The 14,135-nt window shown below is 38.0% G+C and overlaps 1 protein-coding gene across 4 annotated transcripts in view; it reads left to right on the forward strand.

Annotated features, from left to right (window-relative positions):
• Positions 1 to 13,344, forward strand: part of kif13ba (kinesin family member 13Ba) — a 49,986-nt gene extending 36,642 nt beyond the window's left edge. For 2 of the 4 annotated variants that reach the window (XM_079853040.1, XM_079853042.1), the window contains exons 25-40: positions 194 to 340; positions 434 to 463; positions 993 to 1,092; positions 2,487 to 2,613; positions 2,926 to 2,981; positions 3,128 to 3,252; positions 3,342 to 3,518; positions 4,252 to 4,344; positions 5,631 to 5,786; positions 6,706 to 6,783; positions 6,897 to 6,950; positions 7,041 to 7,155; positions 7,690 to 7,787; positions 9,035 to 9,100; positions 9,366 to 10,056; positions 10,357 to 13,344. In XM_079853040.1, coding sequence (XP_079709166.1) covers positions 194 to 340; positions 434 to 463; positions 993 to 1,092; positions 2,487 to 2,613; positions 2,926 to 2,981; positions 3,128 to 3,252; positions 3,342 to 3,518; positions 4,252 to 4,344; positions 5,631 to 5,786; positions 6,706 to 6,783; positions 6,897 to 6,950; positions 7,041 to 7,155; positions 7,690 to 7,787; positions 9,035 to 9,100; positions 9,366 to 10,056; positions 10,357 to 10,565 — 2,322 coding nt within the window. In that variant the 3' untranslated portion in view covers positions 10,566 to 13,344. The remainder of the gene's footprint in view (positions 1 to 193; positions 341 to 433; positions 464 to 992; positions 1,093 to 2,486; positions 2,614 to 2,925; positions 2,982 to 3,127; positions 3,253 to 3,341; positions 3,519 to 4,251; positions 4,345 to 5,630; positions 5,787 to 6,705; positions 6,784 to 6,896; positions 6,951 to 7,040; positions 7,156 to 7,689; positions 7,788 to 9,034; positions 9,101 to 9,365; positions 10,057 to 10,356) is intronic. The other 2 variants (XM_079853041.1, XM_079853043.1) reach the window with 2 other exon arrangements.
• Positions 13,345 to 14,135: the final 791 nt, after the last annotated feature.

Here is a 14,135-nt window from a genome sequence, read left to right on the forward strand (position 1 = left end):
AGCTTAGGTGTTATTTTAGTCACATGCTCGCCTTGAGCAAACTCTATTTCTTTATTTAATAAATGTATTTATGATTCCTAGACATGTGTGCTCTGTATTTTGCTTGTGCCCTTTTATTCAGTCTACACGGATTAACAATTCGGTTCAGGGTTTTTGTCATGGGGTATTAACTGTTTTTGTTTGTCTTTCCCAGGGCCAGTCTCGGCGGGTTCAGGTGGAGGTACGTTCAGTGCAGGACTCCGGCACAATGCCTTTGATATCAGAGATCATTCTGGGAGTGTCCATTGGCTGTGTGGAGATCAGACAGGTGCGGATGACCAAAAACAATGAGCCACAAGAGGTAAATGTGCCTTTTCACTTGAGCTTTTAGCATTTAGCAGGATCATGTCTGGATATATAGAGTTTGTAATGTTTATATTGTTTTTCTTTGTAGCCTGAGGGTGATGAAATGGACAGTTATCAGGTATGTTTGGTTGTGATGCAAATACATCTATGACATTGATTTTCAGTTGATAATAAATATCAGAAGTGCTTGATTGTTATATAGTATATTATAGTATTCTTTTTTTTTTTTTTTTCTATTCATCAAAGAATCCTGAACAAAATTATCATAATTACCAAAACTGTTTTCAACATTGATAATAATTAGATTTTTTTTTTACTAAATCAGCATATTAAAATGAAAGTGTGACACTGAACACTGGAGCAATGGCTGCTGAAAATTCAGCTTTGCTATCACACAAATAAATTACATTTTAAAATATATTCCAATAGAAAATGAGTTTTCATGGTGTTGTGGTGCTCCCACTGAGGTGCTGTTTTGAATCCGGTCGGCATCATTTCCTGATCGCATTCCTGTCTCTCCCTCCCACTTGTTTCCTGTCTTTCTCCACTGCCCTTGCCATTAAAGGCATAAAGGGTCTATTAGTTAGCAAAAAAGATGCCAAGCAAAAATAACTTTTGTGGTTATGCATTTGTCCATCATCCTGTAGGAGCGTGATTTAGAGCGTCTGCGGCGTCAGTGGCTCACCGCTCTCACTAAGAGACAAGAATATCTGGACCAACATCTCCAGACCTTGGTCAGCAAAACAGGTAAAAACCAGACAGAGACATTTTACTGTTTTGTAGTCTCAGCTCAGTAATTGACTACAAAAGAGTGCTTTCCTCTCTTTAATTTGTGGCTTATTAGTTTTGTTCTGTCCTTGTGTTGGGGAGCTTTTGTGTTTGTTGTTACTGTTTGTATTACATCATGCATTGGTCCAAAATCCCACTCTACATAGTTCCTTGTTGTTCCTTTGCTGATCAAAAAGTTGCATAATTCAGACTCAAAAGTGGGGTGGGGGAAAACTGAATTTGACTGTATCAGAGCTACATTGATTGGTCAGCATTTTCTTTCTGCATGTACATTGATTTTTTGTAATAGCATGATTTAGCATAAAACTAAAGCTGTGAGAAATCTTGTGACCAGAATGTTTCAAGTTTATAGAGGCAGAGCCAATGATCTATTATTTTTCTCTCTTGGTTTCTTGACAGCTCTGCTTATATTTATCATGATTGAACAAATGTTGCTCAAAATAACAAGTCATCTTCAACTTTTCTAAACTTAGTTTCTAAAGTTCTATATATATATATATAAAAAAACATTATAGTGTACAATGTTATTATAATATTAAATAATTATTTATAGATGGAATGATGGATAGATATTTAATACGGCTTGGCATTGACACAAATTTCACAATTCAGTTTGAGCTTCACAAGCTTGTGATTCGATTCCATTTCAATTTGATTCAGTTCGATTCAAAATTGTTTAATTAGGGCTGTCAGGTACAGTACATGGCAAATTTCCTAACTAATGCTGTAAACTAATGGTACATCACTGTAATATTAAAGGTTAAAATCATCTGATTTGTAGGCTATTTCATTTTAAATTACACAAGGACGTTTTTTTTTTAATAATAATAACATCATAAGAATACATATTGATGACAATTATGAATCTACTTATTTTTTAAATTAAATTTGGTGGATGTCATAAAAATGACAAATTAATCAAACACTGAATACTGAAGAATATTATTTTTAAAATATAAAGTAAAAATACAATGAATATGCAATATAATACTTATTAGCATAATACTCCTCTTTAGTGTAAATTTTTCATTTTTTCAAATCAATGTGATAAACGAGTTAGGTCAAAAGTAATCTAAAAGTAATTAAGTAGTCAGATTATATTACCTTAATTGAGTAATGGAATGCGTTACTAATTACAATTTTTGTCATGTAATTTAGAATCAGTAACCAACTACAATTTGTAAGTAATCTACCCAGCACTGTATATACATACTATAAACATACACACAACAAATATATCTATTTATTTTTATGATCAATTTGTATGTATATATTGATGACAGGGCCTTCTCTGCAGAAATGTCATGAAATAGAAATGAGAGGAAACATTGTTCAATTCTCTCTGTGACCAGATAAGTCCGAAGATGACATGGAGAGGGAGGCCCAGCTGCTTGAGTGGCGTCTGACGCTCACGGAGGAGAGAAATGCAGTGATGGTGCCCTCTGCTGGCAGTGGAATACCAGGAGCTCCTGCTGAGTGGTACGACACTGCTGCTTCCATACTGAGCAACTTGCATTTAAACTTTCGGGTTAAATTAAGTGTTATGGATAGCTGGTAAATATGTTGTCTGTCAGAGGAGGTTTGAATGAAATTGAATGTAAAATCATCTTAGTTTTATGCAGTTTGCTTTTTAGGGAGGATGTTATAATCCTTACGATGTGTTTTGACAGATTGATATTTTGATTTAAGGCTTTGTTTGTGAAATGAATGTCAGTATCAGTTAAACAGTTTTTTCAAATGTTTAGTCATGAGTATTTGGGCCATGTGTTGATTTTATGTCTGTCTTGGCAGGGTACCAGTACCTGGGATGGAGACTCACATTCCAGTGCTCTTCCTCGACTTGAGTGGTATGTTTTTCCTGCAGAAATGTTCTCTGAAGAAATGCAATGTCCTCTGTGACCTTTATTCCATTGCTCCCATATGCAAGCACTATTTATCTTAACACTCATTTTCACACTTGTTCCTTCTTTGTTTCTGTTCTTCCTCCCTCCAGCTGATGACTTCAGCTCTCAGGAGAACATAGACGTTCCCGAGGCGGGCGGCTGGGACGCTATGCTCAGCTCAGAAGATGAGGATGAATTTTTTGACCTTCAGATCGTCAAACACTATGATGGAGAGGTGAGAATGTGACCCCACGCACCTTCGGGGCTCTCGCAGGCTCCCTAGTTGTCTGTGAAGGAATGTATTAAAATCTATTTTACTTCCAGGTGAAAGCCGAAGCCTCTTGGGACTCCACGGTTCATGAATGTCCACAGCTGAGTCGAGGGGCCGCCCCAGATCAGAGAGTATACTTGATCGTCCGCACCGTGGTACAGCTCAGCCACCCTGCAGAGATGCAGCTGGTCCTGCGCAAACGCATCTGTGTGAACCTCACTGGACGACAGGTGCGGCACTGTCTACTTTAAATGACCTACACCATCATCAGAACTGCAGAAAAGTCTTCTCATACTTTCTGCTGTTAAAGGGTTATTTAACCCAGGAATGAAATTTATCCCATAATTTACTCATCCTCAACCCATCCTAAGTGTAGATGACTTTCTTCTTTCAGCCAAACAGAATTGGAGTAATCCATATGACTCCAGTGGGTTAATAAAGGCCTTCTGAAGCGAAGCGATGCGTTTTTGTAAGAAAAATATCCATATTTATAACTTTATTAACTATAATCACTGACTAGTGACTGGTGAGTCTAGTTCCAGCAGAAGAGTGACCTCTGACCTGACGCATCTTGTGCGGCCGTTAACGGAAGCCAGTGATTATAGTTTATAAAGTTATAAATATTGATATTTTTCTTATTGGATTATGGATTACTTTTATGATGGATGGTTGCGCTTTTTGGGCTTAAAAAAGGTACCATTCACTCCCATTATAAAGCTTGGAAGAGTCAGGATATTTTTTTTATATGCCACCGATTGTGTTTGGCTGAAAGAAAAAAGACACATACACCTAGGATGGCTTGAGGGTGAGTAAATTATGGGATAATTTTCATTTTTGGGTGAACTAACCCTTAAATTAAGCTTAACATACAGCTGTTTTTGGTGCTTAGAAACCCTATACTTTTTAAGAAACAAAGTTTTTCATATCTATCCCTGAAGTATTTGTTTTCTTTTGTTTAAACAGGGTTTTGCCCAAAATTTCTTGAGAAGAATGTCCACCAGGAGCACTATTCCCGGCTGTGGTGTGACCTTTGAGGTTGTCTCCAACATCCCAGGGGTAGGCACACAGTACAAAATCTGTACTATAATGCATTAGTAGCTGAATTATGTTTTTTTCAGTTACCAGTGACAATATATAATACTTTCGCTTAATTCAGATCAGTGTTGTTATTGCTAACTAAAATATTTACTGAAATAAAGCTGAATTAAAATAAAATAAAAATGACGCAAGATAACAGAAATAACATCTTAAATTAACATAAATAAAAGCTAAATACAAATATTAAAAATGACAAAAGCACATTACAAAATTACTGAAACAAACTAAAATTCAAATAAGCTGAAAATATACAAATAAAAGCTAATTCAAAATATTAATAAATACTATAATAGTATATGAATAGTACTAAAATTCTAAAACATTGATTCAGAAAAAAATTGTCAGTAGATTTCAGTATTGAAGCAAGGAGAAACTTCCATGTTCTTAATTTACCCATTATCTTAAAACAGGCAGTTATTCACTCATATGTATGTTAGGGGGTAACAGTTTAGGACCCAAGGACCAGATGTTTTAAAGAAGACCCGGAGTCAGAATTATAATAAATTGAAGAAAAGTTTTACTGAAGATAGTTTGTAGTTTCATCAGCAGAAGTCAGCTTCAAGACTCACACAGGAGTTCGTAGGCCGCCGTGCTTACAGTTACAAAGATCACAGCAGTTATACCCTACACCAAGGTCTAAGCTACGTCCTTGCTTCAGGTTGAATGATTCTCATTGGCTAAGAAAAGATAAACATAGTAATTTTCCACACAGATACAGATAGACGAAAGCATATCTCCATCGATTATGCCGCTGACACTCGGACCCTGAAGTTAGGCACGTCGTGACCTTCCAGGTCGGGGATTTGGGTTGCTGGGCGCCAGCATGTCCAGAACAACAACTCAGTCAATCTCCAATAATTCCAGTGGTTCCTTAACCTGTAACCAAGAAGACTAACACACACACCGACACACAGCTTTTCCAAGGTTGGATTTGGCCAGGCTCTAGCTATAAACAGGAGAGTTGCCTCAAAACATCAAGATAATGCGTTCTTTCTCTCAAGGAGAGCTACACTTTAGTCTAACTGGAAAGTAAGGCTTTAACAAAGAAATGGTCCCTTAAACTATTGGCTTCAATGACCCCTATATGTTTTAACATGTTAAAGACCTTTCTCAAACACAAAACAAGTCCCTATATAATTTCTGGAAGCTGGGCTAAATAAGCAAGCACTGTTACTGCATTCAGAACCTGGTTTCTTTAGCTGGTTTGTTTATAAGCACCTGTCTTTCTTGACTGTGTACGTCAGCAGGACAGTCAGAGCTCAGAGGACAGGGAGATGCTGGCCCGTGTGGCCACCAGCGCTGAGAACCCCAAATCCTTAGACAATGAAGCTGCCACAGAGAAGTACCTACGGAGCGTCCTGGCCGTGGAGAACATCCTCACACTGGACCGTCTGAGACAGGTCACACAGCTACCTCCACTAATATTTTTGAACTGATGAGTCTACATTTTTATCATCTCTTTCTAATTTTATATTCATTTGAGCATGTTGTCTTTTTAAAAAAATCTGAATTTTACAGGAAGAATGAATTTAAAGGCAGAAAACCACCCTTAGGCCGTGTGTCCACCATAGTGTTTTTGATAGAGTCTGTTAATAGAGCCATTTGATAGAGCTTAGGCAGAGTTTTTTCTGTTGAAAAGCTTTGCTTGCAGTGATACGGAATATCCACGGGAAGTGTTTCTAGTATCTCATTTCACATATAGTTTGTTTCTGTATTGTTTCTATATAAAAATGTTGATACAATGTAAAGTACTTTCTCTGGCTCTTTTAAATTTTGTTCCGTTATTATGCTTGTTGTTGTCATCTGTTGCCGTTGTCCAAGCAGGATGTGGCGGTTGGTCGATGTGGTATTTGTCCCGCCTTTCCTCCACTGTGATTGGACGGCTGGGTAAAAAGTGAAAGTTTTACCCAACGCTGAACATTCCTAAACTCTTGGTGACCAGTAAAAAACGCTGAGCGTTCAGTGTGAAATAGACACTTAGCGCCACGTCACGCTGCTGCCGTTAAAATCAATTGGAAACATAAGCTAGCCTCGGGAAAAAATGCTTTGGTGGACACAGGGCCTTAGTAATAATTTTGTAGATATGATGTCAAACTGATTCGCAAAGTGTTTGTAAATCACTGTAGTTTAAGGAATAAAACCGAGGAGAGTAATGTGTTTACATCATTTAACTCATTCTATATAACCTTATCATAGTGATAAATAGCAGTCCTAGGAATCAGTTCACTAAAATGAATGGTGGTTTTCCAGTGCGGTCTAGTTTCTCTAGTTCAGCTCAGCATGTTGTTTTCATCATGTAAATCAGATCATGTGTTACAGGAGGTGGCAGTGAAGGAGCATTTGGCAGGTAAAGGCAAGGGTAGCAGACGCAGTCTCAGCTCTCCCAGTGTGCACCGGGTAAGCGCATCTGTAGCCTTAAATTCATCTTAACAGAGAGAAATGTTCAGGACACTTGGCATCATCAGAGTCTGGCACATTCTGTATTCACACATCAACTCTTCTTCCTCTAGTTATCTGGAAGCAGACAGGATCTGTCGCTAAACTCAGTGCTGGATGACAACAAGGTAAGATTCTAGGGTGAAAAATGACATATGGTCCACTACAGGAAACCGGTTGTTTTTTGTAACCTCTGATATCCAATTTGCTAATGTAAGAATCGATGGGAGAGTCAGCAGGATATCTTCGGTACATCCTCCCAGTTTAGCAAAACACTGCCACGACCATCCAGACCTCCTACACCTCCTACACAGAATCAGGACCCTGAGCAAGGTACGACACAATGATCACTTCAAGCAGTTCAAGACGTGAACAGTTTTTTTTTTTCTGTAAAAAAATAATCTTCCTTTTCCATTTCCAGCATGACCCTTTCTTTATTTGTCTTATCTTTCAACTTTCAACTCTGTGTTCTCTGTAAGTGTGTCAGAATCATTCCTGCCTGTGTGCTGCCATTTCTAACCTGGTTTATGTAATAATAATTTAACTTTTATCTAACTCAACTTCAAGTATGCTTGTTAGAGGGAAATATCTGAAAATATATTGGCAACTTTTTGGTTACCATTTGTCTTGTTCAACTACAACTTCTTTTCACCACTCTTTGTGATCTGTCACAAAATGTCAATGTGACATTTTGTATCAGTGTGACATTATTTTCCAGCTTCATGCACTCCTTTTATATATTTTCTACATCTGTCTTTGTTTCACCATCGTTGTCGTCTCTCTCCACACACCTCTACCTTGCTTTTTGCCTCCTTCCCAACCTGCCCACAGGTTTTTCAGGGCTTGCTGCTTCTTATATCTTCACAGTCAAGGCCCTGGTCCCTCAGATGCCCAAGCTGCTCAAGTCCCTGTTCCCCGTGCGTGAAGACAAGAAAGATTTGAGACCCTCTCCACAGTCACAACAGGTCTGAACTAATTATTTTACTTTTGACATTTCAGCCATTTCAATGAGTAAACCATGCCCAAACCTCACTTTGTCTGCCCTGAGTCTCATGTTTCCTGTCAAGAAATTTCCAGGTCATATTTCACCTAAAAAAAAAAAAAAAAATCAAATAATAATAATTATGAGAAATAAAATGCATAAATAAAATATAGTAAATAAATAATGCATTTTTAAGACAGAGTTATATATTACATTTTCAAATCCATTTATGTGTAGATCATGTGGTATTTGTTGTAGTGCATTTCATTTATGCTGATATTACAGAAATTAGAATTTGGGGGTAAAATGTGCTTAATGTCATAAATATGAAAATGCAAAAAATGTATAATGGTCTTAAAACTAGATTTTATTTCTTCAAGTATGTTCCCATTACAAAAATCTAAAATTATTGAATTTATTCAAAAGACGAGAGCCGTACCTATGCTTATAAACATTTCTGCATGTAAATTCCAGTCAACAGTGATTCGTGCATAAATGAAAAAAGTAATGTGAAGTATCAGTCATAAAAATAGCCGAATTAGCGCTTGCAAACCCTTTCAGAAATATGCTGCATTTAGATGAGTAAATCATATGTGGTAATCAAAGAGGGATGCGAATGCTCTTGACCGATTTAATTTGAGTCAATTTTAGATTCTAGTATACTGTCGTTCTGTCTTCATGCCTCCTCATTTCCATATAGACAGAAATTCCATACGCTACTACGTTGCCAATATATCTGTGATATATTATCCATCTCGTATGAGGCAAATTAAGTCTTTAAATTAAGCCTTATTGCTTAGTAGTGGATTTTTTTGTGAGGAAAAACAGGCTTTTTTGGTTTTCCTTGATTAAAAATGTGTCCTCATTTTGTCAAAGTAAATCATGTCAGAGAAACCTGATTATATGTTAGGCAGGAGTCCATAGATAAACTCCAGTATTTAATTTCCCCAAGATTAATTGTCAAGCCATACTCTTTCATCATATCTCCTAGCATGCTTTCAACGGAGGCGTAGAGGGAAAAAAAATATGACAGTAATATTTCATCGTGTACATCACTCCTCCCCTGCATGCAGACTGTTGATCTGTCAGTACTTTAGATCAAACGTAATCCAAACGCTCCCAACATAAAAAATGAACACGTGACACTTAAATCAAGCTTTGTGCCGCCTCTTTGAAAACCATTACTGAAATCGTAAAAACAAATTTAATACGTTCCATTCATCTCTCCAGCATATGCCACGAATAATGATGCAAACAGCCAACAACCCTGATGAAGGACGAGTAAGAATAGAACCAGTAAGTAGATCTCCTCTCTGATCTCATGCTCTGTCTTTGGCAAAATTAAATAAATATAAATGATGAATTGGGTTACAGACTTGTATTCTGTGGAAATATAGCCTAGGAAGATATTTTAAGAGCCAAGTCTTTCTCTCCTGCATGTGATGTAAATTGCATGCTATTAAATCGGTGGTTTTCCTAGCATGTGCTCTCTGTGTGAGTCAGATGATAGGTTGAGGTGTAGTTAAATATTCCTTGTGGTTCTGGACGTGCTTCCCAATAGGTTGCAGTAATGGGGAAGAGTCAGACAGACAGACACTCAGATGCTCCCGATGCCCCGTCCTCTCTGCATGATCCGCATGACCTGCCCCTGAGCCCCATCAGCGAGGCCTCCAGTGGCTATTTCTCTACTAGTGTCTCCACTGCCACCCTTTCCGATGTCTCCATTGCTTGCGGGGACCTTACCCCTACTCCCAATACCCAAGCTGGCCCCGTAGCATCCAGGCAAAGAGGAGACGACACTGAAGACTGTCTACCCACCCCTGTTAATGCCTCTGCTCCTGTAGAAGCTGGGCTAAGATCTGACAGGCATAGAAAAGAGGAAGATACCCACAGGAATGGCGTCACCACCTCCCAGCAGGAAGTACAGCTAAACGCAAACCCTCCCCTGGTGATGAGTACCTCCATAGACAACCCTTTCTCCCTCCAGAAGGTCAAAGCCAATGAACTCAGGTCTTTCAGTAACATTCTTGGAGACGGTGGCGGGAAAGCAACCACAATGCAATCGCAGCAAACTAACAGCCTGGAAAAGCTGGAGATAACTTTTGAGGATGTAGAACCCAAGGAACTTGCTTGGCTCAAGGTGGGAGGGAGAGTCACTGTCGGAACCAGTAAGTCCGGCACGGTTCGCTACATTGGCCCAACGCACTTCACTGAGGGCGTCTGGGTCGGCGTTGAGCTGGACACTCCCTCAGGTTAGTCAAATTTTCCTGACAAGTTTTCTGAGATGTTGACACCTTGGTGAGGCTGATTTACAGACTTGTTCCTCTTGTGGTCTGATGCTCAAAAGTCAAAAAATGCTTGAGCAGTAACACTCAAAATGCTTGTGGTAATTCGATGTAACGCATATTAGGTTCAAACCAAATGAACATTGTTAAATAACAGAAGACTTGACTTGATTTCTCCTTTCTAGTGACAAGTTTTCTGAGATGCTGACACCACCTTGGTTAAACTGATTCACAGACCTTGTTCCTCTTGTATCCTTTGTCCATCAGGTAAGAACGATGGTTCCATTGAGGGCCAACAGTACTTCCGATGCAACCCTGGTTACGGGGTGCTAGTCCGTCCAGATCGGCTGACTCGAAGGGAAACTTCCAAAAGACACACCGAAAATCGCCGCAGCGGGGAGTTTAGTCAGCAACTGAGGGGAGGAGCCGGCACTGCCATTCAAAAAGGAGAGAATCGCAAATCCTGGACCAGCTAATTGACAATGAGCTGAGCAGGACCGAACCTCCACAGCTGAGCTACACCTCCAACATCGCAATCTAACGGGGGAGGTCACCTCTATCCATCAGTGTTCTTGGGCTTTGCATGGAGGTGGTACAACATTCCCTTACAAACCTCTCTATCAGTTTCGGTGCTATGCTAATGTGTAGCATGTGGGAGTGCTATGAATTTTAACAAGCTGCTTCAGCTTTGTTCCTTGGGATTTGTTGGTTTGGTAACTCAAGCAAGCCTCCTTGAGTTAACCGTAAATGAATCTTCCAGGTCTTTGGGATCAACCCATCATTCTTGTTTGTGCCCTGGTTTTATCAAGAGTCCATTTTTGGACTTGATACTGCAGATTTATCTTCTTTGTGCAGTCAGTAATCGATTTGTAGTTTCCTGAATGTGCCTTTTTAAGTCAACCCGTTTTTTGTTCGTCATCCCTCATTGCACCTTTGTAACACTAGTTAGAACATGGTAAATGGTATGGTAGACATGTAAGAGAGTATCTCAGGGATTGGATCAGACTTATTGGATATGTGTTCATCTCTAAGCCACTATCAAGATGTGTGTTGCCCTGAGAAGGTCAATGCAGGTAATTGATGTCAGTACTACTATTACTTGGCCAGTGATTGGATGACTAAATTCACAAGATATTTTATTTGGTTTGGTGCCATTTGAAGGCTTGCCTATCAGTATTTAAGGGGGAAACTACCCGCTTGGTGTGTATCCTTGATTGCACATGGACAGTTTTTAGACTTGACTGAATTGGCACATTCAGGCTTAATTGACTGGCCTAATTAGTCTCTCTCTTAATGGTTTTAATGATTGGACTGAAAAAAAAAATATTTTAGAGGGCTTATTTACAATCTGATGGGTTGGGGCACATTTTAGTAAGCAGCCTTTTAATTGAAACTGGGTTATTGAAACTACTTCAACATAAAATTACTTTGTGCTGCAATTTAGTGACAATTTAATGTAGCTCAATTTGACTAGTTTCTAAAGGACTGTTTTCCACTTGAAGGTCACGGTAAAAGCACATTCCAGTTTTGTGTATTGGACCAACCCTGGCAATACCTACATCTTATTTATTCAAATAAAAAGATCTAAAAGTGATTTCATTCAATATTTTTAGCATACTGTATAAGCAAAGTTGGCACATTTATATCATTTTTAATTAGGAGCATGATTCCACACAGATATGATACTTTTGTCTCCACATCGCGATGGAGAGAAAAGACGTGTTATTTCGTTCCTTTTATATTCTATTTTCGTGGAAATCCTCTTGTGATTTCTGAAGTCAAATGCAATATCAAATTATTAAATAAAATATATTTTAATGGTTGTAGGTATGTATATTGAATTTATAAAGTGTAAAAATCCCATGAATGGAAAATTAATTTGCACATTTGATTTATACTAGATAGCTTATGTGCCCAAAGGGTACTTAGTTTTGTTGTAAATTAACTTAAACTAACCAATTATCCACTGTAAATCTGCTTTTCACTGGATGTGGTGCTCTAAAGTCAAAAGCATTTCAAAATTTAGATGAGATGATTTTTCCAGTTTCAAGTTGCCTTTAATTTGTTTTCCTGTAGAGTGATGTCTTGATGTTTGTGTTCGATCATAAAAAATGGGTTGAGATCTTCCCTTTTTTTTATTTTTTATATGTATCTTGATTTGTGCCTCATTCATCATGAGAAAAAAACAAATGCACATATGGAGCATGACTGTTGCTGTGATTATCAACCCAGTGATTTTAACGTCTGTCGGGTCACGATAGCAACTAGTCATTCTTGAGTGTTAATTTAAAGGTTATACAAGAACAGATTGTTTGCCTTTGGATTTACACGTCTCAACTAAGTTTATTTTAATACATTTTCTATTTTAGCAATAACACTCGAAATGCTTTTAGGAATTTGATGGTTCTTTGGTTTGAACCTTATATTTGTTCCTTGTCACTAGAAAGGGGAAATGAACTTATTGAAGAATCTCAATGAGCTGATCTCCTTCCACGGCCCCACATTTCAATCATAGAAACTTTAATCTTGGTGTATACTGGTGTACTAGGTGATTATTTTATTTTCAAGTGCAATTTTAAATTTTTTAAGCATTTTTATCATTAAATGCATTCTACATCCATTCTGGTTAAAGTATGTCTTCAGTAGCAATGACACCTTGATCTGTCATGAAGTGGCATAGATCCAGAGCCATATCCGAGCAACCACACGGTGGCCTTTTGAAGTCAAATACTAAATACAGGTGTGGATACTCGTGCTCTCCTCCTGTTTGAAATCCTTCCCATTGACGGCACCTGGAGAAAAAGGTTTTGAAGGAAACTTTGGGCCCTGCTGTTAACACAGATGTCAGACGAAGCTCTTGGCAGGAAGTTGCTGCTCTACTTTTGTAGTCCCACCCCTCCCCCTCCCCCTCCCCCTCCCCCTCCTCTTTCTGATCAGTGAGTGTACAGCTCCAACTTCCACCACTAGTCTGTGCCTCGTCCTGAGGTTTGATGATTTTGTGTCATGAAAGTTGTCCTGCAAATGGAGCTTTTGTCCCCGAGTATACGCGTGTATGTGTGTTTTGTATATAGTTGCATCTTGAGAGTTCAATCTGAGCACAAGGTTGGGTTTGATTAATTTAATTATCTGCAATTCTATGCTGATATCCAAAGAATAATCATGTATAATAATTCATTTATAATTTCTTTTATATTGACTGTACAATAATCTGGCTGTAAAGGTAAAAAATAAAAAGTGAATTGATTTACACGTCTTATCACTTTAGTTATTTTTTTCTTTTTTGGTGGCCTCAGTTGCAGTCTTAGCTCACTTGTCCTTGATGTGAAGAATAAAAATAACATGGTTCTTTATTATGTCCCTGCAAACCAGGGGGCGGAACCAGACATTGTAAACATTTGGGGCTTAGCCCATATCTAGTTGATCCAGGGACATTTTCCCCACATTTATGGCAGCTACAGACAAACCAAAAATTACTCAGACACCAGATATAATTTATATATTTTTTTACTAGTGGGTGCAGGACACTATAGTTCATTTATGTAAGTTATGATAGCAAAATAAAGTAAACTGTGACCTATTATGCCCAAAAATATCTTCATACAGTGGACTACTAGTAAAGTGTATAAAAATTATTCAGACACTTTGACCTGACCATGTTTTGCTTAAGTGTTTTTTCTTTAATTGCTAATGCGACCTTTTTACATCATAGACTGAACAAGATTAAGCATTGTTTGGTAATTGGTTGACCTAAATTGGTATTCTCTAATTTTGTACTTAAATTTAACATCTGACCGCTATTCAACCTAATTCATTTGTGAAATATCAACTGATTAGATACCTCTGAGTTCTTGTCATATTTTATGACTATGATAATGTGAGAAATGTTGAAGGTGTCTAAATAAATTTTGGTTTGACAGACTGTATGTGAATATCTAATTGTTCTCTGCCTTCCTCATTTTGAAACCATAACACATTTTGAGGATGCCACATTTTCACTCCTTGGCAAAAAAGAGTCTGATGTGACTATTTTAAAGTTACATAAAAGA

The sequence above is a fragment of the Squalius cephalus genome (assembly GCF_949319135.1).
Source record: "Squalius cephalus genome assembly, chromosome: 20".
In the NCBI taxonomy this organism is placed as follows: Eukaryota; Metazoa; Chordata; class Actinopteri; order Cypriniformes; family Leuciscidae; genus Squalius; species Squalius cephalus.